The 24,180-nt window shown below is 38.4% G+C and overlaps 1 protein-coding gene across 3 annotated transcripts in view; it reads right to left on the bottom strand.

The window, feature by feature from the left end:
• Nucleotides 1–3,141: 3,141 nt before the first annotated feature.
• Nucleotides 3,142–24,180, bottom strand: part of AFTPH (aftiphilin) — a 43,950-nt gene continuing 22,911 nt past the window's right edge. Inside the window, exons 5-10 of one of the 3 annotated variants that reach the window (XM_027663067.1) lie at nucleotides 23,978–24,034; nucleotides 22,394–22,516; nucleotides 15,893–15,953; nucleotides 14,159–14,242; nucleotides 10,070–10,193; nucleotides 3,142–4,357 (exon numbers count right to left, since the gene is read on the bottom strand). In XM_027663067.1, the coding sequence (XP_027518868.1) occupies nucleotides 4,213–4,357; nucleotides 10,070–10,193; nucleotides 14,159–14,242; nucleotides 15,893–15,953; nucleotides 22,394–22,516; nucleotides 23,978–24,034 (594 nt within the window). In that variant the 3' untranslated portion in view covers nucleotides 3,142–4,212. Of the gene's footprint in view, nucleotides 4,358–10,069; nucleotides 10,194–14,158; nucleotides 14,243–15,892; nucleotides 15,954–22,393; nucleotides 22,517–23,977; nucleotides 24,035–24,180 lie in introns of those variants that run through there. The other 2 variants (XM_027663068.1, XM_027663069.1) reach the window with 2 other exon arrangements.

Raw genomic sequence — 24,180 nt, 5'->3', positions numbered from 1 at the left:
CTCACACTCACCCCACGGGTTCGACACATTTTCTCTGCAGCACAGTAATTCAGACACTTGGGTCTCTGAGGCTCAGTTCCAGATTTTGGAGAAAAGCAGCCAGTGGGCACCTGTAATCCATCCCAGGCTTTCCCTTCTCTCCAAATGCTCCTGCTCCTCATGCTCCTGTATCCCACTTTCTCCACCACCTGCTCTTCCTATAGCTATCCCAGCTGCTTATACTCAGAGTCCTGCTTCACCTTCTTATTCCCCTACTCAGAGCTTCTCCTGAGATCTTGCTTTGCATTTATTTCCGGCTCCTTCTTCCCTTGTTTTTAGCCCTCTAAATTTGAATGTTTTGTTTCTTCCCATCTCCTTTTACGTTCCAGGTTCACCTGAGGGAGCAGAGCAGGCTTGCTGCCTTTCGTGGTTGTGCTCTTTGGCACAGAGACCAGATGATGAAAAACTTCTCTGCTTTTGTAGCAGACACTTCTAGCAGGTGCTATGTAATTATTAGATGCCATATGCTTTTACAAATTATATTGAAGTGTATTTTGCAACTGTCTTGTACTTTGAGAGTGCTCTGAAATTTAAAAGGTAATTATGCATAGATGCCAAGCTGGCACAAAAGGGTTGCACCCAGGTGTAAATGGTTGGACCAAGGGTGATCCATCTTACACACACTGAACTAAGCCTCTCTGACATGCTATATAAACTACTAGATATTCATCCCAAGAGCAGCAGTCCAACGACAGAACTTCTCACACGATGATTTCATTACCAGGTAAAATTCTGTACAACAATTCAACGTGATGAAGTGTTAACTTCAGTGCACACTAATTGCATTTGAGGGTGTCTAGATAACATTATCTGCGAGCTTTACTTTTGGCATCTCAAAATGAATCTGTCGAGCTGACGATATTCTGAGAAGGTCTGAACGTCTCAAGTGCTGTGGGCTCCCTGCTCACACCTGCAGCAGGTGGTGATGCTCAGGGTAAGGCGGTGCTGAGTATTGGAGTGCAATCTTTTGGATAATACAAGCAGAGTCCAGCTCTTCTTAGCAGTCATTCAGGAGCCTGCAGCTTGCTTCACAGCAGGGTCTTTGGACTTTGCCTCATGGCCATGTGCCAGCTCAGGCAATTGCATCTGAACCAAGTGTCCTCCGCTGCTTGTGCTGGACGGGCCCACGAGCACCTCGCTACTAAATGACACCAGTTCTGGAGTGAGAGTGATGCCCACTGACATGTCTGATGACAATGCACAGCAACACATATGTGCAGAAAGTATCAATTACCATCCTGCCCATAAACCTACTGGCAAGATTAAACTAGATAAGGCATGCTGTGTCAGCGGGAACAGCACAATCCCAATGCAGCTGGATCTGTTAGACAGAACTTTCTGCATAAGAACAAAGCTGCCTGTACAAGACAAGAGGACAGAGGCAGAGAATCCTGTCTGTCCATCCCACCATCAACAAGAAAAAAAGGAGGCTTAAGCAAGGAGACAAAAAGCAGTGCTGCATTCTAAGGCAGGCAGTATCCACCTCAAAAAGCTGAATTTGGACATAAGCTTTATGTCTTTCAGCAGTATGAAGGTCTGCTGGATGCCTTTTTTTTTTCCTGGGGCAGAAAGAACATAAAAACCCCATAAACACACTCTGGGTAATACCAGGTTTCACAAAGTTTCAGATTGGTACATCAGTCACAATAGAAATCTCTTTTTTTCCCCTCCCCCATCCACGGCAGGCCACCAGAACTGCACTCGGAGACTGGAAGACAAATGGGCAGCTGCCTCTGGAGGCAATTGTGAGGAGACTAAAGATCAACTTGCAGCTGGCACTTCCACCCCCACCTCTCCTTAATACTTCAGTCCACTCACTGCCAGACAAGGATCATGAGTCAGCTCCTAAACATATTCTCCTTGAAACAATAGCTATAGCTCTCTGCTGCAGCTATCCCACTGCTCCAGCTCCAAGGGACACGCCACAGTCATGGAAACAAAGGGACCAATTTTAACCTACAGCAGTCCAACACCAGAACTGAATGATATAATAAGCATGCACTAAAGAATACTATGCTAAACCCTGGAGATTAGCAAAGCTAATTTTGACATGTAACAGGCATGAAGTCAGTACTGTAATGAAAATCTGCAGAAACAGCAAAGAGAAGTGGGTTTGGGGCTACGTGGAAAAACAGATGGCTTTTGCACAAACCTTTTCTGCTACAACTGGGTGCAGTTTGATACCTCAGCACTGTACACTGCAGTACTAATTAGAGGGCAAAGGAGACAATTTAGCCTTTACAAATTAACTTTATCATAGGCATAGAAGCTGCTGCTCTCTCAATTCGAGCAGCCACCACTCACTGAAACTCCTGCGCTCAGAGATGGAACCCCAGCACTCGTCTCTCAAGGGCATTTCAAGAAGTAAAAAGCTGCTTTTTGCAAGGACAACATTTCAGCTTACCCAGCTAATGACATCAAACTCGAGCTTTCCTGACCCAAGTGCTGTCAGACAATAAAGAATTTAAAGAACAGGTAAGAAAACACACTAGAGATTTCTCAGAACTAGATGTTAAGTGCTGAACTGGTGGTGACTACAGAGCACTTGAAGAGCTGTGCACACAGTAAAGATTACACATGGGAGAGTCTATGTTCATGCACCCTCCAGAAATATCAGCACCCAGAACATGTCTTACCTGCAGACAGTCCACTGAGACCCTCTGAAGAGATGTTGCTGCCAGAGCTGCAGTGCAAGCTAATGTGTTAGGAGACTTCAGTGACAGCTATGTTTACATTTTTATTTCTAGCTAAGAAATAGGCAAAATCAGTTGTCCTTTCTCACCTCACCATAACCGGTGTTTGTCACAGCTGAGTACTGCCAACTACTCTGAAGAAGTCTATAACCCGAAATATCATGAGCCACACTGCCCTACAAGCCAGAAGGCAAGCTGGAGACAGAAATAAGAGACTAAGTCACAACATGATAAAGAGACAGGACAATTAAAGGAAAGTCTGCAGGGCCCTGCCAGGTGTGGTTTGTGGGACTGGGCAACACAAATTGGAAGGTCCTACTGTTAATGCAGCACATCGATTTTACCATCCACAGAGAGGTGACTAATGCATACATTCTGTATAAAAAGAGAGCAGGCTGTACTACACATGTATCTTTTAAATTATTTTATTTTGTGTAAGCTAAAAGGAAATTTACACACTTAAATCTCAAAAGACCTTGGGCATGCATATTGACCTTTTTAGAGGTTCTTCGACATAGCTCTCTTTTTTCCATAGGAATTTCCCCAGACATTTACAACCCATAGTTTTTTACTGTATATACAGCCTAAAACCATAGCAATCTATGATTATGTCATTTTACACTGTGCAAAATCAAACAGGAATAGTGGTACAACAGAACATAAAATTTTTTAACAGGTAAATTTCATTGTAAGACATTCATATTGTTTTGGTCCTTCTTTTCCAAATCAAACTGATTAAAAGCAGACAACCTTCTAATAACCCAAAAAAAAAAATCAAGTGTTCAGACAGTAATCCATAACTGGAACAAGAAGTTACTGACAGCATACCTTTCAAAAGGCTATATAATGACAGAGCCATACTACTGAAGTTCAAGAACATAAAAACTGATCAGCCAACCAATCAAACAGGGGGAGGGGATGGGGAAAAGAAAAGGAAAAACACATCTTAAGCTTGTTAAAACACAAAAGAAATTACTGGGTTTTAAAGAAACAATAACTGAAAAAGCCACAAAGGGCCAACATAACCTTTTGATTTTTTTCCAGCAAGAAGTATTTTAATATATGCAGGAAAGAAAAAGTTGCTCAATGCAATCTGAAAGTCTTCAGGGGAACTTCACAGATTGTGAAGATTGAAGTTTTCATTATGTGTTTATAGGACTTTTTTTTTTTTAACTTTTTAAAGTTTTGTAAGAAGGACACCACCAGTGTATTTCACAAAGACATAAATGTATACAGCCCAGCACAACAAAAAGAATAGATCTTCAAAAAGATTTACCCCCAATTATTTACATTTTTCTCTAATATAAATTTAGGACTCCAGTATGTAAATAAATATACATTACTATGTATACCTTTCTAGTGCTGCTTACCAACAAATCATCTGAACTTGATTTTTTTTTAAATTAAAGCAAGATTGCTTTTTACGACCCACAGAGGGAAGAAAAAAAAAATCAATAGAAAACGTCCAATTCACATCACTTTAGTCTACCTTTTCTTGGCAGCTTGTTGAAGGTGTTAATGTGGCTGGGAACATCAACACCTTGGCATGCATGAAAGTTAAGTCAGGAAGGCTAGAAATCACCTTGGCAGCCTCTTCACTAAGATGTTCTTCCTTTTTAGGCTTCCTGTTGAGAAGAAAAGAACAAAGTGCATTAATCCAGTACCTGATATCCCTGGGATCACTGAAAGAATCACTGATTGAAGCAATGTTCTGTCAGCTTGTCTCCCACTGACAGGCACTTCTGTAAGCTACCTGATGGTAGTCTAATGTTATAATACTTACCTGCCTACCAATAATACGTTAACATGGAAAGTCAGATAAACGTTCCTGTGTATATTGTTGCAATAAGCAAAAAGAGTCCCATTCAAACGATAATTTTTATATATGATTTCTTTCTTTTTTTGGCAGCGTCAAGAGTGAAGAGACTCACTTGAAGAGATAACCATGCCCATATTCTACAGACGGAACAATAGGAGCATTAGTTCTAAACTACCTAAATCGTGTACAATCTCCAAAAATAAAGTGGAAAAAATCTTAAAAGGACACTCAATAATTTTAAAATAAAAAAAGTACTTATGCTGTGTTTCCAACACGACTGTTCTCAGACTATACATCATGCCACTCTACACTGTGATCCACAAACTCTCTTTTCCCTCAGGACTCATCAGCAGCAAAAGGTGGCTCATGATGTGTAGCTACTTGCTTTGAAGTGCAGTAATATGGGGAGCCATGATGATACACATAGCAGTTTGGGAATCATTGGGGTTTACTTTGCCTTTTGCATTATTCACAAGAATTACTGAGCACAAATGAATAAAGAGGTCTAAATCCCATGTCGTTTGGTTCTCACTATTATGCAAAAAAAATCACACTTCCCAAGTAAAATGAAGCCTGGCTCAGAGTGCTACAGACCCCCCTCTCCCTTGCCCAAACATCCATACTTTACAAACATCTGGCTTATCTTCGAAGAACACTGCCTACTACTAGAAATACTCAGTTTTCCATCAAACATTATTCCAGTTCCAAAAAGGCATCTGCTAAGTCCTGCAACAGTGCAAGAAATTCTAGCTGAATAAGTTCCATCACCTTTGAGATAAAAAGCTGAGGAAAAAAGGCTTGAACCAAATAAACTGCTTTCCCTAGAACACTTCAGAAATTTCCTTTCTGTATCTTATCTATAAACTTTAAACCAAACCCACTCCGATCACAAAGTAGCATGTACTCATATTTTATTTTGTCAGCACCCATGAGGATTGCTTCCTCAGCTGATCAGAGACCAGGGGAAAGCAAGGGGCTACAGCAGTCTTAGAATTCCTAAGCTAGGAGAAGAAAAAAAGAGCTGGACTCAACCTCATCCTTGGCATCACTGAACATTGCATTGACATTGAGCTATCATATTTGTTTGCTATTTGAAATCTCCACTTGATGGAAGTTCTCTAGATGAGGCAGCCTAAATACTAAATACTAAATCTGACTTACCTTCAACAGAATAGCAATATTTTTCTTTCTCTGCTGCAGTGGAATTTCATGAGCTACTGACTAGGCAGATTACCAAATTCTGCAGGATGAACAAAGCTGTGTGCTGGATTTACTGAAGGAAGAAGCAGAGAGCCAATATGTGCCTCCTCTAACAACTTCACAGTCAGCTCTGTTTGCACTCAAAGGACTATCTCTGAGCTGTTGAAATGTGGTTCTCACCCACCACTGTGTTATCAGTATCTGGTGCCACTATTAATAACCACTTACCACAAGCCTCTTAAAGGTACAAACTCCTGGTGATCAAGGACTTAGAGCTAACAAAGGAGTGTTTGACAGGGGAAGCCAAAGGAAGAGGCTGACTCGGAGATGTTCCTGTAATTGTTAATCAGGCGAGATGGAGCTCACACACTCCTTGCTATTTATAAGCCTCTTCCTCCCCTGCTCATCTATGGCATGCTAAGAAATGGCACTGTTGGGTCCCAGAGCCAGCACTTCATTTTATTTGGTGGCCACATGCCATCCTTTATCACAGGACAATGTTATCACTCTTGCTGTACCAGCTGTTCTCTGCAACATCACTGCAGAAGGGGCACACCAGTGAGCCCGGTCAGGGGTGAATCTCACCCAGTTACTGAAGGCTCCCCTCCTGGTTGGAAGTCCTTTGCAATAATTTATCTACTTAACCTGCAATGTAAAAAGTATCTATAAAGAAGAAGCTAACACACTAACACAGCAAACGCTATTTAACTATGACCAAGAGAGAGCTATAGATACAATCACTTGTTAATGAGGCTCAAACTCCTTTTTGAAATCATCTCAGTGTAGAAAGAGTGGAGATGTCCTAACTTCTCCAGTCCTCAATGGAGAGGGGCAAGTTCCTCTGCAATACAGTAAAACTGGACACTGCAAGTACCCTTTGTGGGTAACAATCAACACTTTTGGTAGTAAATATCACCAGGGCAACCCTGAAGAATTACTCACTAACTCTCTAAATTTAAAAGACAAAGTAGCATCGTCACTGCAGACAGATCTTACCCTTAAAACTTACCAAATTGCCTAATAACTGTGATGCTCTTTGATAGAGGCAAGAGAAATAACTGCATTCATTTCAGTCACTACTTGTGCTGAAGATGTTCCCATCATCAAGAGTTTCTTTTGCTGAACCCTGGTCAGCAGAGGGGGGCATTGCAGAGCTTCTCCTGCTTGTGCACTCCTAATCTCTAGATACCATGGCTAAAAGAACAGACACCCAAGTGAGCAGACTGTCAATGGCAGCTGCACTACTTCTGTCTGCTTTGAAACCAGAACTTTTGATTACTAAACCATGGAATGCCCCGGTTCTGGCTCATTCAGGTTTTAAAATTTTGTCCTCATCCACCTCTTCTCTTACACGAGGTTACATTTTCTCCCAAGAGAGAGGACAGAAGGGATGCCCCCACCCAAGCAACTGTGTCAGTCTATCTACCTGTGGGCATTAAGTTCCCTTTTCAAAGGCATGTTAACACTAAGTCACAAGAAATGAGCCAGACTGATGGGCAGGAAAGTTGCTGGAAGAAAATTTAGCAAGAAACAGGGAATTCTTTGTCGATGCGTCACTCACACCTCACTGTTCTGTTCTGCATTCCAACCCCCTTCTGCAGCATTCGAGTCTTTTGGGGCTTCAGTCACCTCCCATGTTTGCAAAGGGTTTTGTGGATAGTATCAGCAAGGCCAAGCTTTATCAGCAACACTGAGCCGATTAGAGAAACACACTTTAAAAACACTCTGTAATTAGGAGTTTGGCTGCTCCATCCAACACTGTCCCCAAGGAGTATTTGCAGTTTACATGCAGGTTTCGGCCATTTCTTGGAAAAGTATCAGTGCTCTGCTTTCCTTCAAAAAGACAACAGATAAACTTTTGATCTCTGCCAATTGTATGGAAGCAGGCTAGGCTGCAGAGTCTCTCTGGAATGCTGTACTGGATCCCTGACCTTCAGCACTTACTGCTGCCATCGAGGTTCCAGGCTCAAGCTGAGGGGGAAGCTTCCCCTCCTCTCCCAATACCATCCTTCTGAGAAACTGCCTTTGTGGTTCAAGAGATGGCTTTGCAAGCAAAAGATGGGGCTACTTTAGACTCTTCACATGGCATCCCACAGCTGAACAATGGTATTTTTACTCTAAACTTCACCCTAAAGATCCCGAGCTCAGACAAAGTTACACACATGGGAAAGCCTCAGCACAGCTGAAGTTGGAATCAAAGGTACTGGTTCCATCTTCCCCAACAGTTATATTGAATGCCTAACAGTCCATATTTCCAGGTTGGTGCATTAACATCAGCCTCATTGAGTTGGCTGTACCCAGCCACTCCTATTTTAAAGTCTTCAGTTCATTACAAAAGAAGTAAAAAAAACAAACAAACAAACAAATTTTTTACAGAAAGCTAACATTCTGCAACATATTTGGCATACTGCTGAGATAAGACCTTATTTCTCTGAAGGCTTCTAGCTTGGAAAAACAGACTGCTTTTCTTTTGGAGAGTACAAAATCAAGAAAGAAAAGAGCACTTTTTTTTTTTTAATTTAGAGTTGACAAAAATATACAAACTGTATCACACACTGAAAACAGCTTCTTTAAAACAGCTAATCCTTGTGTGAGTCTGAACTTAATCTCCAAGTCTGAGATCCCATGCCTCTCTCTACTGCCTGACATACTGCCATACCATAGATCTAGTACCTCTTCCCACTGGTAAGCAATGCTCTCCAGAACAGGGGAAGAACTCTGACATCTGGATAAAGAGCTTTAAGTGCACAAGTAAGAGTTTTCAAGTGTATTGTGGAAGCACTGGGAAAAAAACCCAAAAAACCACCCAACCCCTCATATCAAAAAAACAACAATACAGAAAAATGAGGGTCAACATTCATTTAAGCAAAGCAGATTTCCCTGTTGCTTTGTAAGGAAAAAGAAAGCTAAGACATCTTCAGGCAAGCAGGCAGGTACAAAACTATGACTTGAAATAAAAGAAGGATAGATTTGGAGTTTGCATTCCTATTGCAGTTACTTTAAAATCAGGCTTAGAATATAATACAAAAAGTATTTCAATGTAACTAAGTTTTCTAATTCATGAAAGTCAAACTTTTCCATTAGTGTAACCTCAGGAAGAATATATGTGCTCCATGAATAGAAAAAGAGGCAATCCAAAAGCTGAGACCCAAAAATCAGCACTGAAGTGGGGAGTTCCCTCTACTGGTTCTCCCTGGAAATTTCATGGCTTGTTGATCCTTTTTATTCCATGTTCACTTTCAGAATCATCACTGCAGGAAAACTAGCAAGATAGTTTTCTCAGTGAAGGAATGTGTTTTAAAAGAGCACTTAAAAATTAAGAGTTTTAATAATTTTAAGCAAGCCAGCTCTGTCCCACCATTCCTGTGCCTCCTCCTAAGTGCTTCTGCTGCATGTTTTAGAGTGCTGAATAAACCCTAAAGCTCGTTTACAAGTGAGGGTATGTTACCACCTATTTGTTGCATGTTGAGGCACACACTTCCAAAACACCAATATTTACTTTGGTGAGAATCCCTCAGTGATTCTTTTAATGGGCACGGACACTAATTATATGTTAAGACAGTTCAGGATGTGACAAGATATACGTTAAAAAAACCAAACCCCAAGAATACAAGCTTATAAGTGGAGAGACTATTCTGTACCCATTCAACTGGCCAGACTTCATGAAAGACATTTGACACCTGAAGACTTTCCATAGAATCTACCTAGAAAAAGCACAAAAGTACTTCACAGGTGCTCCTGGAAGCAGAAAGGACATCCTAAATCAACTACATGCTCATTTCCTTAACCTGCAACATCAAAATTAAACTCATGTTTGGTCACTGAAGTTTTGACAGGTGCTAGAAATATTTGTGAAGGGACAAATATAGTTATAACTATCAGTCCATTTTATCATTTTACTTGTGGAACATTCTGTATTTATAAGTCACACAGAGGTCCAAGGAGAGTCTTCTGCCACAGTCCTCAGGCTCTGAACTGTGTGGTTCAGTTTACCCTGCCATTCTTAGAAACCAGCTCTGGTGTTCACAAAGTCGCTTCCTCCAGTTCAGCCTTTGGCTCCAGCTTTTCAACTTATGTCCAGGTGATCTTCTTCTTTCAGCTCATGAACTATTTCCACACTTTAGAGTTCTACGATAATTTGAGATATGAACTACACGTGAACTACTAGTATGGTGAATTTCAGATTTAAAATTTAATTATTAAATTTAAGGCTTTTGATCATTCAGGAACTTCTGCCCTAAACCAGCACACGCGTTCACACCTCACATTTCACATACCCTTAGAAACAGAAGAAAAATGTGCAGGGAAGAGTATTTACCTTGTGGACGTGCTTGCCTTCTCCACTGTGGACATGAGTCTTGCAAATGCATCAGTCACTCTGTTGCTTGCATTGGAAGTTTCCAGTTTTGAGGTTGTCAATTCATACAACTCAGGATCCACACCTTATAGTATAAAATAATAATCAGTGATGGTTGGAGGCAAGTATAGTCATAATTAGTCACAGACCAACTTGCTAGAGACTGTTTTCTGTAAACATCTGAATCATTTATAATTTCAAGATACATGAAAAGAACATGACAGAACATGTTTGTGTTTCTGAAGCATCATCCTTTCTCCCCATCCTTTTTCAGCAGCTTTTTTAGTTGGACTACAAAACAGACACACCTTGCATCAAGTCTGGCATACAAGGTCTCAGTCTATGAGTAAAAACCAATTTGATTTACTTTTGAGTGTGAAACCTCTGTTAAAAGTGTCAGCTGTGTCAAAATGGATTGTTTCAATTATTTCAACTCAACTGCCTCTATTAAAAGAACACTGCATGTTAACAGGGACCAACTCTTCACCAAGAGATTACAAGCAACACTGGCACGCATTAGAGTGCATTTAGTATCTTGCTTTTCACCAGTGGTTGTGTTGAAATTTGAAGTGAAGAAAAACAGCTTTTATGAAACACAGAAGTGGAATGGCATTAAAAAAGTTACACAGTAATATGTATAGTACTACCAAGACTTTTACTCTGTGCTCCATTTTCATCTTTCAAGTATTCCTAAAGCATTAAGTATCTGGATGTTTCAGCCTTGAATTCTTAGTTTCAGGTATCTTAAGTCAGATGTTGAATTTTCACATCACATATGTTGGGAATGGATTTCAAATTTTATCACAGAGGTCACTCTGAGAACACTGCAAACAATGGAAAAAATATTTAAAAAAATACGTATGTATGAGTTAAATTCTACCTGCTTAGTATCAAGCATCACATCTCAGTAGGAAGTAGATCTAGAATTTCCAGATATTATGTATTATTTCTTTAAAAAAACACCTCTAGAAATTAGAATTATCAAAATAAATCAAGAGGAAAGACAAAAAATTTTGTTGCTCAGAAGCATTTTAAATTGGTGATATTCCCCTAGTTACAACTTCAGATATTTTATGTTTCATGGGTTTCAATGAAGCGTGCATGTGTGCCATTCGCAGTTGTAAGTATTTTTCAAAAACTGCACAGAATATTTTTACATAAGCAGTGTGATTTTTAGAGACACCTGTGTCCTAAACAAGTGTCACACTTGTACCAGTTGGTTTGGACAACACAAACATCCTACTGCAGAACAAACATTGCAAACACTGGGACCTGATGGTCCCCTGTAGCTCCCTAATATAAAACCAGCATTTACTAACGTGTGCTGACGATTGTATCCAGATTACTTCTCAGGATCAGGATGCTTCTAAAAGAATTCCTGACACATCAAAAGATTACTAAATAAATAAATGCCTGTGCTTATTATCCTGCCTTTACCACCAGTAACTGCAGCATTGCATGTGCTAACAGATGAGGTTAATCATCCTCAAGCCTGTTTTGCATGAGCTCTCCCCAAGCAGTGTCTTGACCCTTTGCCCTTTGGACACAAGTTAATTCCTCTTTTATTGTAAGGAAACACAGCTGACCAAAATGTAAAATTAAGAAAATCATCTGGTTAAGCTGCAGGAGGTGGGGAGAAGATTTGTTCCATATAACATGAATTGATTAGAAATTAATCAGCTGTCCTTTCAACATACATTTTTTTAAAGTCTGGATTTTCAAAGTTAATTTCATCCAGTTCCATACAAAATATTAAAATATGTACTGTCCCGAGACCAGTATACCAAGACTTTTAGTGCTGTCAGATGTTTACAGAACTTGGAAATAGGAAAAAGCCCAAATATTCCATAAAATATCCACTTTCAGTCAGGGAGAGGAAGCCTTGAAGAAATACACTTTGACTTGCAGAAGCCTGCGAAATCCCATTAAGGTACAAATTGGAAAGCTAATTGAAACGAGGAGCCCTTTGACATGCAACTCTGCAACAAACATTAAATGCAACCTTATAAGTTACATCATTTAGATATTCCCATTTACAGTCATTACATATGAAAATGAATTCATTTTCGCTGTATGGAGATGTCACTGCTCAATTTACTGTTCTTTAGGCACCTCTTACTCAGCTACATTTATGTTAAACTATTAACATGAAAAATAAAACAATACATTGAATTGTGGGAACATAGTAGAAATGAGTAACTCCCTGTTCATGATGCAGAATGCAAATTTTTATTAAAAAGTTATTTTGGCTACTGATAAAATCGGACTGAGAAGAATCCAGTGTTGATCTGTAGCAAGTAAAACTAAGGTCTCCAAAGAAAGAATAAACTTCTACTACTGATAAAAGTTTCTTCTTTAAGCCAAAAGATCTAGCAATTTGTCTTTCAATTGTTTTTTTGGTTTTTTTTGTTTTTTTTTTAAAGAGTTGCATATTCTCCATTTAATTCAAATGATGAGAGAATATTTAAGGAAAGCACTGCAAAACCTTAATGAGATATTGAAGGAAAGTTAGCCAACCAAACCCCACACAAAGCTCCTAAACACACACACAAACACACGAGCTGCAAGCCATGAAACAAATGACTTTCCCAGAAACAAGTCAGGAGGAAAAAAAAAACCTAAAACAAAAAAACAACCAACCAAAAAAAAAAAAAAAAAAGCACTATAGGGCATACCAGGGAAGGTGATAATACCTGTAACTTGGTGAAACAACAACATAAAAAATAAAATGCAATAAAAGGGCTAACAGTATTCCTGAGTAATCCCTTCCAGTGTGCACACCACCTGCACAAGCAATAATACATGTAACCAACTACATGTACTGGGCACTGGTGACTTGTGTCAGTGGACTTGCACACACAAAGAATCTGTAAGACTACACTCCTTGACTTTACTACCTAGCACTTCCATGACAAACCTGCCTTTTTTCATCTCATAATGACATTTCTCAAGGGTGGAATAAAAAGACATTTAGATTGCCATGCCACAAAACTGTCTTCAGCAATCAGATTTCAAAATTAAAAAATTGTGTTTCTAAATCCAAAAAATACAATAATAATTATAATTACTTATTTGAAATGTGGGAGAACTCCAAACATCTTAAGAACTGATTTTAAAAAATTAAAATCACTAAGAGGAAAAATATCCTTCCTATGAAGAAACTGATATTATGACTTCAGGCATTGTATTGAAAGAGTACCTGCCTTATCAACTTAACCTGTGCCCTGGAATAAACCCCCAAAGCGTTCCCTTAAACTCCTGCAGAAATTTGTTCCAAGTGTAGGTTTTTCACAAGCCCGTGCAAAATACTCAGAGCATGTCAAAACCATGTGATAAATGAACTCAATTACTTTCACACATTACTCAATGAGAGAGTGGTATTTTTCATCTCCTTTTTAAAGGGAGTAAGTTGCTGATAAAGTGCTTTGGCTTTACAATTAACATTCATGAACTTCTAATGTCCCACAAACATGCAACTATATCTTTTTTCTATTATAAATGCTGTTAAAACACTTTTTTCACTTTATCATTAATATTAGCAGTTTACACAAAGAAAAAAATTTATAGCAGCAAACCCCAGCAGGGCTGTGATATATCAAGCTCTGTAAATTTATATTCACACATAGTTTCCAAACAACACCATAATCCTACAATTTGGAGGTACTTATTTAGAGGAGAGAGCAAGGCTCATATTTTAGGAATTGTCACATCTACCCCATTTTTCAAATTCCCTTAAGTGCTTAGAAGAGCTAACTTCCAGGATTTCTCATTTGAACCAAGTGTTTTAACATGTTATTTGCAAGAGCATAAAAGCCATTCATTCCTTCAGCAGGTGACAAATACAGAGCTGACAGTACCTTTTAAATACTTCGTACTCGATACAAAACACCAGAAAACAGAACACAGATTAAAGGAAAAAAAATGCAGTAGAAAGACATTTTAGAGAAACGCCATGAAATTTCCCCTTGTTTGTAGGAAAGTCAAGTGATGTGCTCATGCTTTTAGTAAGTCGTTATATTCTTACAGTTGTGGTTTTGACACTCTGCTGACCTGGGATTGTGGTGGTGCTGCTAGAGCTACTGTCATCCACGGGCCCAAAGAAATCAAGGTTCAGAAGAGTGGAACCTCCACTAGCTTGAAATTCAGTGACCGTGTTGGTAGGCAGCCATATAGAAGGTAAGCCAAGGGAGGGGTTTATGTGTAAAAAGGGGTAAGACACACACTTGAACATGCAAGTTATAATTAGTACTCAGTACGCAATTTTAAAAAAAATCGACATGAAAACAATGCTTACAGTATTAGTTTGTACCTTCTAGAATGTTAACAACTTAATTCAGTGCACGTTTCCTCATGTACATTGCAGCAAGGAAATCAACACTAGTAACTTTAAAATAGGAGTATTTATTTCGATCTAAAAATGAAAGAGAATCAGCACGACCCAGAGAGAAAGATGTGATCAGTTAAAGGGAAACAATATATAGGTCAATTGATAGTTAAAATACAGTGGGGTTTTTCTCCCCTCACTGAAATTGAAAGCCATTCTTTCATCAGGAAGACTTAGCAGATCTTTAAATAGCAAAAAACAAAAAGAAAAAAAAAACACTTTAAAATTTTATTTAGCAGTTTTAAGCTATTAATTATCATTATCTTGAAGCAGTGTGACCACTGGGTAACAAAAGCCACTCTTAGGTCCAGTTCCTCACTGGTAAATTATACTGTTCCCCTTTAGTACTAAAACAGAAATCAAACCAAGATACATTTTAAAGTTGTTTGTTAAAAAGAAAGCATGATGATTGACTGAAGTAATAAGACACCAGACAACAGCAAAAGGGTCCATCCAGGCTTTCCTTCAGCACCGTGATATTGCTATCCAAAACTCTTACATCCCACAGGTTCTGTGGTAACACCAGTGCAGTAAGAGATGCTGTTTATCTGAGCCTGCCTTCGAACGACCTGTGTGCCATGAATTAGTTGCTGTCAGCAGGCTCCTCGTAACAGTATCAGTTTCTTTATAGGTTCTGTCAGTCAAACAAGTTTCTAAAACTTGTTTTATTTCCTTTGCGTGCACTTACGTTTCTGACACTGGAGGCAGTGGCACAACTCACTTTGCTATTAAAATAGACACATGTGAAGGGTCTTTTATGTGATGACTATATACATTTACAGATACAAATAAGTTTGTAGCTACCTCTTTAATATATCAGCTATAAGTAGCTCTTCAGTGTAAGCAAAAGTGATAATGGATGAAGTCACATTTTTGAAATATAAAATTATCTTTAAATCTGAAAACTTTCAGCTCAAGAAGTGTATATTTTGCAAAACAGTTCATGGTTAAAATATTGTGCTTTGAAGTAGCCACTATACACAAGTCTGTCATTCAAAAGATGTCTAAAGAGATAGCTGACTGGTGAAAAATACCTTCAGGAAGTAAAACTCCTCAATCTAAAATGCTCATTTGTTCAGTTTCATTATAATCTCCAGTTAGACATAATGAAGTGTTAATATTGCCACTGTGTCACTAGCATATGGAAGGAATCTAAAATAATACTTAACTTAGTGTTTTTCAGACTACATAATACTTCACATAGGGGCACTATTAATCAGAAAGAAAGCCTGAATTTCCAAAGTTAGGAGTAAGAAATAAATATTATATATATTTTTATATATATATATATGTGTGTGTGTATATATTTAAAAAAAATAATCAGCAGATAGATGTTTGTCTGAACTTTGTAGCTTTCTTATCTCTAGCTCTGGTGCTAGAGGCTCTACGGAGAGACGTACCATCTAAAGGGTTAGTAAGGCCACTGCTACTCCAGTCAAACTGGACAGGTGGTAGAGATTCCTAGAGTTGAAAAGTCAGAAATCAGATTTTATAGTCAGTTCAGGTTACAACAATGCAAAGCAGTTCAAACAACAGATTCTTTAGCGTCTAAACACTAAAAAAAAAAAAAAAAAAAAAAAAAAAGACAACTAGATGATCAAGCCCCAGCTTTTGGGAGGCATGTATTTTCATTATATGCACTAAAGATTCAAAGTAGAATTGTTCTACCACAGGAAGTCTCATTAAATTCTGAACAGTACAGATTAGGTAACTTCTAACTCAAACAGGATTTGCAAATTAACTAAAACACATGAATTGAATAACAAACCTTAAGGCACAGTTGAAAGTTAAACTACTATTACTTTCATGGAAGATGAGGCACTTAGCATAAAAAGGTATGTATACACAATTACAGGGCAAATGTAGAATAGTGAAAGCTGTCTGTACATCCATGCTTTGTTCTGACTATGTGTATTATTCATCATCAATAAGCCCATGGTTCTTTTTGCTTTGGTTTGTTTTGCTTTTAAGAGACATAATCCCTACATGTGAGGGACAAACACCCTCTCCACTCCACTCCCTTCAAAAATAAAAGTCCTGTGACTTATTACCCCTTTACAATTAACTCATCCTGGTCTATGTACAAACCATTAGTATCAATGCTTGAACAAGAGGAGCATGGAAACACTGACTCCTTCTGGGAGCCCATCTTTGCCTTTTCCTTTCCTCTTGTTAAGTCTTTTGGACACAAGAAGCAGCAGGGAACATGCTCTACTGGGAGGGTGTGTTCAGGTGCAGTATAACTTGCGAGTGCTATTCTCCTGTATTCTCAGGACATAAACTGATGGGACAGCATCAGAAATGTCTGAAATAAGTTCATCTTTTCCACCTCTGTGTATTACACCTCTGCTCTGTCCCCTGACAGTGAAGTCAACTGTCAGGAAGCACTGGGAAAGGATGTTCCCTCAACTTCTAACAAAACAATGACAGTATGGAAGAAAAGCAATAGAATTTCTCAGCAATATTACTCAAAATGCATCAGGTACTTGTCCAGCTTCCAGTGGCTGAGCCACACCTTCTCTTTGCTTTTGTACAAAGTCAGACTTGATTTTTTAAATTTATTTTATTTTATTTTTAAAACTTCCAGCCATCTAACGTTGAAGAAAAATGCAGATTCACTAATGTACAATTAAGCTCACTGTAAAAGGCTTTTCCTCAGTGATAGAGGTTTACAGAAATAAAAACAAAGGGAGCTGGAGATTTCTGTATGTACTTGTACTAAATGTCTTGCCTGGAAAAATCTTTCCTACCTAATGTCTCGAAAATATTTCCAGTACTGAGCACAGCTTGAACAGTATTCACTGCATGGAGCTTAAGGAGCTGATCCTACACTTCTTACTTTGCTTTGGTAATGAAATTACTGGCATTGAAATGATTTGCATGTAGATACAATGTTAGCAGTGTGGAAGCTACACCTGATGAAGTAATAATCACTATCATCAGTAGCTTGTTTAAACTCTGTCACATCTAAAATATATTAACGTTAAAAGGAGTTTGTAGGGGAAAAAAAAAAAAAAGATACTATGACAATTTAGTAGCTTTCTGCCCTGAGCAAAATGAAGTCAAATTGAAACAAAGTGGCTTCCTACCAACTCCCACTTACTGAGGAAAACACCCACTACATTTTGTGACAAAAGCCTGAGTCAGGACTGATGAGTGTGACAGAATTGCATGGAAAAAGTGGTACCAACGACTGGCTAAGCTTTTGCCTTTAATGATGACTCGATTCTCAGATTTGTCAAGGAAAGGACAAAGGATGTGACGAATTCTTCCTAAAATGGGAAAAAAAAGAATCTGACTCTAAATTAGTAAGAGTATTCTAAGTATATTAGTTGCTCTGTGGGATGAGACCATTCTGCTGACTTCAACCACTTCACAAAAGAGGGGGTAAGTAAAGCAGACCCCACCTATACAGGATGCTGGCAAGCTCTGGTCTATACAACAGCAAAAAAAGTGAAAGGAGAAGGCAGAGGAAAAAGCAAATTAAACAAAGTTTTCTGTTTCTAGCGACCTCAGCCCTAAGAAAACTAACTACACTGGGACACACCTGAACACAGCATTGAAATCTCAGACAATGGAAACATACCCTGCAAATGGGAATATAATGTTTTGCCTTTCAGAGATTGTGAGGTTGCTAGACTACTGCATTTACAACTATTATTTTAATAACATGCTTTAAGGAAAAGTGCCCAATCTAGGAGAATACTGAGAAATGGGGCAAACTGCTTTTACTCCTCAAGGCCTCCATCTTAGATTACAGGACATGGTACAGAAATGAAAAAAGCACACTCAGCTGTCAGAATACTACTCTGAATGTCAAGGAAGTAAGAAAGAGAAAATTAAAATGCCTGCTGGTTTTACTGCACCATAGCTCACTTTGATAAAAGTGAGAGATGTTTTCACACAGTAATTTTAGAATGCATTATGTAAGAGCTTTTATAATCCAAACGAGTAAAATGTAAATGTTTGTGTCTGTGCCAATAATTACCCAAGGAAAATTAAACAAAGGAAAAAAAAAAAAGAGCATTTTGCTGTCTTAAAGCTGGTGGAAAGAAATAAAAGGGCTTGTAATACAAATATAATGTCAATATTTGGATGGATCCCACAAATGAGCGTCATAAACATTCCAAAAAAGGGTTTACACAGAAGTAATTCATACATTTCATTGTGTGTATTCATTGGCAAAAGTACATCAGTTCTGAAAACTGCTCTTTTCAGACAACCCCCTTAATCAACTGCCACATCTGATAGAATAGCAAGTTTTGTAATATCTCTTACCTGCAAATCTTTCTCTCTTACTCTGTCAAAGCTACACGTACTCTTGGATCTTTCTCACATGTATAACTGGAGAGCAGTTCCTGATGGAGCCTTTGGCTGGTGGCCAACAATATGGTAGTTTGCATCTGTCATTGTTAGAAGTCCTGATGGTCTCTTATGTAATTAAAAGTGTTTTTAAAGACTGTCACCCCACGGGGTTTAATTAAGGTTCAGTCCCTAATAGCCAGCAAGTGTAATATACATATTTCTGTTATAACCTGATCCCTAATTCACTGCCTTACATGCAAGTGGATGTGCTGTAATGGACACCTGCAGAAAAGAGTCACTGGCCATTTTCTTCTAGACAGGTCTGGGTCACTGCAGATTTCCATTCCAATATAAAACTTACTATGCAAAACTAGGCAGGTAACTCTACCAAGGAAACAGTCCTAAATAGAGAGAAGAAGATGCCTTGAAGCAACAGCAAAAGAGCAGAAATATCTGGACAGCTTTTTTCAAGAAATCCAAAGAGAAGCAGGTAAGTAAACTCTAAAACAATGTTAACCAGAAGAGAGTATCAAATCAAGAGAAAGCAGTCACCATTAAGTCCAGACAGCAACCTCTTTAACAAACACTGGAATACATTTTAATTGCACTGCCTGAGGACTTGGCTGTGGTGTAGAAGCACAACTGGAGCTGTATTAAAAAAAGAAGTGAAGGACACCAGTCTCAGGTCTCACAATCACAGGGTGCCTATTCCAGCAGCCACTCCTTCCTACACCTGATGTGCTTTGACAAAGCCTTTTACTTGAGCCCTGCAAAGTCTTTGAGATATGCTTAGATCAAGGCAACAGTAATCAGGGGATTATTTCATATTCTGTTTACTGCCTTACAGTTATGAGCACAGAGGAACAGAGAAATAAATCCCTCAATTGTCAAGATAAACAACAGATCAAAGAAGAATTTAGATGCTACCTTCAAATATAAACCAGAATGAGTCTACAAAAAATCATCTTTATGCAACAAACTAATGTGATGACAAACCAGTCAGTAACTTGCTTGAGAGAAGTCTGATTTCAAAAACCTTGTCCTTACAGCTTAAATGGCTCAGAGAGAAATTTGTCCACTGTATTTGCACAGCCTAACCAATTCAGTGAGACCCTCTGCAGGGAATGAGGGCAAAACATACAGATTTTATACCATAACTAGGAAAAAGTATTGCAGCTCACTTACTGCTTTTTGCCTCATTCTTTTTATTTCTAATGTTCTCCATTTTAAACCTCTGCATGCTTTCCTCTGTTTGCCCGCAACAAAAAAATTTAGAAAGCATTTCTGTGTTTCTACCACTGTTCTTTCTATTCCTACCTTTGCATCATCACAGTCTTTCTTCCAAAGTCTTACTCTCTCAGCAGAAAGTCATACACATACATGCACAGACACTGATCTGTATACAAATCCCATAAATGCCAAGCTTTGAACGGAGAAGAACTCTTCCTTAAGGAAAGAACAGGAACCTATTAACTAGAACCTCTTCTTCCAAAGAGAAAGCCAAGATTCTGAAGTTTCTGAATAAAAGAATGCAATCATCACTCTCTGAAAATGGAGGAATTTCGAAGTTTTAACTAAATAATTACATATTAACCAGGTACACTTGTAAGATACCTAAGTTGCTGCACCTAAATTAGAATAAGAAGTTTCTGGGTCCACTAGAATTGCCTGTATCTCCACTGAATATTTAACAATGGTTTTAGCACAGTTCCTAATGAAATGTTTACCAAAGTTTGGGCACATCATCTTATTACCACTACAACCTGGGCTATTCCTAAAATGCAGCCTGCACAACGTGTTGTGAAGCTGCATTCTCCCCAAAGCAAAGAGAAGCCACCAAACATTGAGAGAAGATGAGACCAAGAAAGAAACGAGGTGGAGAATTGATCATCCATGCCCTGAAACTTTCTGAGTATCACTTAACTGTGGCCCCTTAGCCTTCTTAATGGTTACAGCTCTAATCCACCTCTTCCCCAAAAGCTTATTTTAGTATTTGTCTTTTCGGAAAAAATAACCTAAGGCCAACAGTGCAAACAGCACAGAAGCTTCTCAGATGTATTCCTGGACCACAGCTATTGAACAGAGATAGCCTTGTCAGAACAAGCTATGAGACAAGATAATCAAACTGTGACAAGTAATGGAAAATTCTGCAGCAGGAATTCATAATTAGACAAGAACAGAGATTTTGATAAGTAGAGGTTCTTATTTTCAGCATTATGACTGCCAAGCAACTGAGAAAATGGCAGTTGTCAGAGATGCTGCTACTTCAGGCTCTTGCAGCTCTTTCACTGTTTAGTGTGTGGTTTAATTTATGTTTTTCCCTCTGCAAAAGAAGAGTACTTTGAATGCTGCAAAAAGTGACATTTTCCTGCTTTGCTCATATGCAGAAATCACACAACCAATTTCTTCAGCTCAGATTGGTTGCAGTGATCATTATTGTTACCTTTTCTCATACCCAGTTCAGCTGACCAGTTCCACCACATGAGAGGCAGCACAAATGTGTATTGCTGTATAAAACAACATCAGCTCTGAGCCTACTGACAAACTGCAATTTGATCATGAAAAAACTCCTCCTCTAGTACAAGCATGTCACACTTAGAGCTCTGCACTACGGCAGAGCAAGGAGTGCAAGAAAATCACTATACTCAGAAGTGCCTATGAGAATAATTCCTTCTGGAATGCCTTCAATCAGAAACCACGGGTATAGCAAGTAACTAAAGACACCAGGTACACCAACAAGACCTGCACTAAGGAGGGACACAGCTGAGTCTCTGAATATGTGCCAAGAATCACGGTAGTGACTCTGGAAGTGAAATATTTCTGCATATCCCGTTAGCTTGTTGAGAGCCACACATTGCAACATGCATGGCACTGAAGTGGTCTTCTAACACCATTGCATCAGAACAACAGTGACCACACAGAATTAATGAAATTCAAAAGCTCACTCCTAAACTCCTCTGGATTCATTTTGCATCAAACTTTAAAGATAGAAGCCGGCAAAGCAACTCTGTTCAAGAGGTAAAAATTCAAAATCTGGCACAAAGGGCCAAGAGAATTCATAAATCAAAAAGTCAGGCATGTATGATCACACCCAGAATCTCTTTCCAGGCAGCTGGGCTGCTTTTCATGTTACTCTGAAGAAGTAAGAAAAGGTAAAAGGAAACAAACATGAACAGTACACATGTAAATAGGATCATTCACAAAAACAAGTGCTAACCAACAGGTAGAAGGACCTCCAACAATAAGCTCCAGGAAGAGCAAAGATGAAGAACCTTAGCCAGAGGTCAGATGAGTCTAATGTTGCACACACAATCTGTGTAACTAACTGCCTTTTAAAGTAAACTGCTGTACAACAGTATCATCAGGACTCTGACATGCTGGCCACCAACTGCTACAATCATAAGGACTCCCATCCAGTCACACATGAAAAGCAGATCCAAGAGCATGACTTCAATCTGACACAAGCAACACCTGCCTCTTACATACAGGTGTCTTTGAACACATTATCTAAATGTTTTAAATATAAAGGAAGGACAAGGCATCCCACTGTTTCCCTCATTCTTTCTTTTCCTCTCTCACCCTTCTCTGATTTTTACCTGGAACTGATCAGATGCACATGTGTTCATCTCTGGTGATACAGGAGGTGTCTGTCCTATTGAAGCTATTTTTTCTGCTGCAGATATTGGTTTCAAAGGTTCCTTGGTAGGTTCTAACATACCCTGAATAAATAAATAAACAAATAAATATCTAAATTAAAAAAATTCACATGCACACACAGACACACATTTTTATATATTTCAAGAACTGCAGATGCAAAAAAATAGAACACACTACCAGGTAGTACTACCCTCAACTAAGGGCTTGGGGGTAACCATATACCTTTGGGACACTTTCACTGAGAGGGGCATGAGTAGATGGAGCAGGGGGAATAGTCATCCTGGGTCCTTAGGGCTAAGAAACATCTTAAGAGTCAGTAACAAAAACCCAAGTGTCCAACTGGAGCTTGCTTTCAACTTTCAGTAATGTAATTTAAGCTGGAGAAAACAGTTACTTGATAAGGTGATGTCTTCTCCTCCTAATTGTGTGTAGGCTATTCCAGAAATATCAAATGGCCCATCACAAACGTACAAGTGCATTTGTTCCATTTCAACAATGAATTAATTCAGAAGAAACAAGTCAAATTATTAGTTTGCAGAAAGATACCAAGAACAATAATTACTGACATGGAAATAAATGCATTGAGAAGCATTAAGAAAATAATTAAACTCACCTTTTTTTTTTTGCACTGAAACGGGCAAACTGCCCCAGAACAGTGAGAAACCCCCAAATAAAAAAACCATGGGATTTGCAAATAGCACATTTTAAAACAATTTCTGGAAGTCAGCTGCCAAGATCAGCTGTCTCACAAATGTTTCTACACCACTTTAAAGGAAGCTTTGAGTTTACCCACCAGTTAAATCAATTCTTTTAGAAAGTGGAGAAACACATGAAGCAGTGTGGCAACAGAAAGCAGCAAACCATTTTACTCTTACCATCACTGCTATCCAGCTTATCATGTGCAAAAGTACATTAAAAATCTAGGAAATAACTAATCAGCAACAACAATTCATTCAGAAAAATACCTGCATGTGTTGCAAACATAGTTTTGCTCACAAACAGGAAGAAAACAACAATTGCTATGAGATGTCTCAACTATCTGTATCAGAATAGCATGTTTACATCCAAAGAAGTACATGAGTTCACCTCGATGCATCAGAAAACAGCTCTAGAAACTGACTGTGGAAGTCACTCTACAAAATCAAATCAGCTTAATATATACCAAAGAAAACTAACTTTTTTCATATTCCATTTCTAAATGATCATATAAAAGCTTAGGTGTGTTTGTATGTGCATGTACATGTATACACACGCTTCAAGAAAAAAAACACTTCTCACTGTTCTAACTAAGTACTTCTTTCACCTAAAATCAAGTATCTGCTTGCACACATAATGAAAATCATGTATTTGATGACTGTTTTTAGCATTTCTACTGATGCCTAAGCCATAACTGTACTTACAGAAATATTTTTCAGCACACTTGGTGCTTAATGTAATTTAATATATTTCATTATGTAATGTCATTGGAACTATAACAACATAATAACACTAAAATAAGACTAATAACACTAAAAAAAGCTTACCAGTCCTGCTGCATACATGGGTACTATAACAGGCTGTTTCTTGTTGCCTGTAAAAAGCTGATAAAACAACAAAAAAATTTACTTAAGAGCTTCTGTGTCAGGGATGAAAATGTTTTTCAATGTTACATAACATGAGTAAGATTAGAATTAGAGAATAAATACAATGTTAATTATTACACAATGGTTAAAAACTAATATAACTT

Source organism: Corapipo altera, unplaced genomic scaffold (genome assembly GCF_003945725.1).
Source record: "Corapipo altera isolate COAL_440 unplaced genomic scaffold, ASM394572v1 94, whole genome shotgun sequence".
In the NCBI taxonomy this organism is placed as follows: Eukaryota; Metazoa; Chordata; class Aves; order Passeriformes; family Pipridae; genus Corapipo; species Corapipo altera.
The sequence above is the reverse complement of the archived record's forward strand: the minus strand, read 5'-3'. Positions and strand labels throughout refer to the sequence as shown.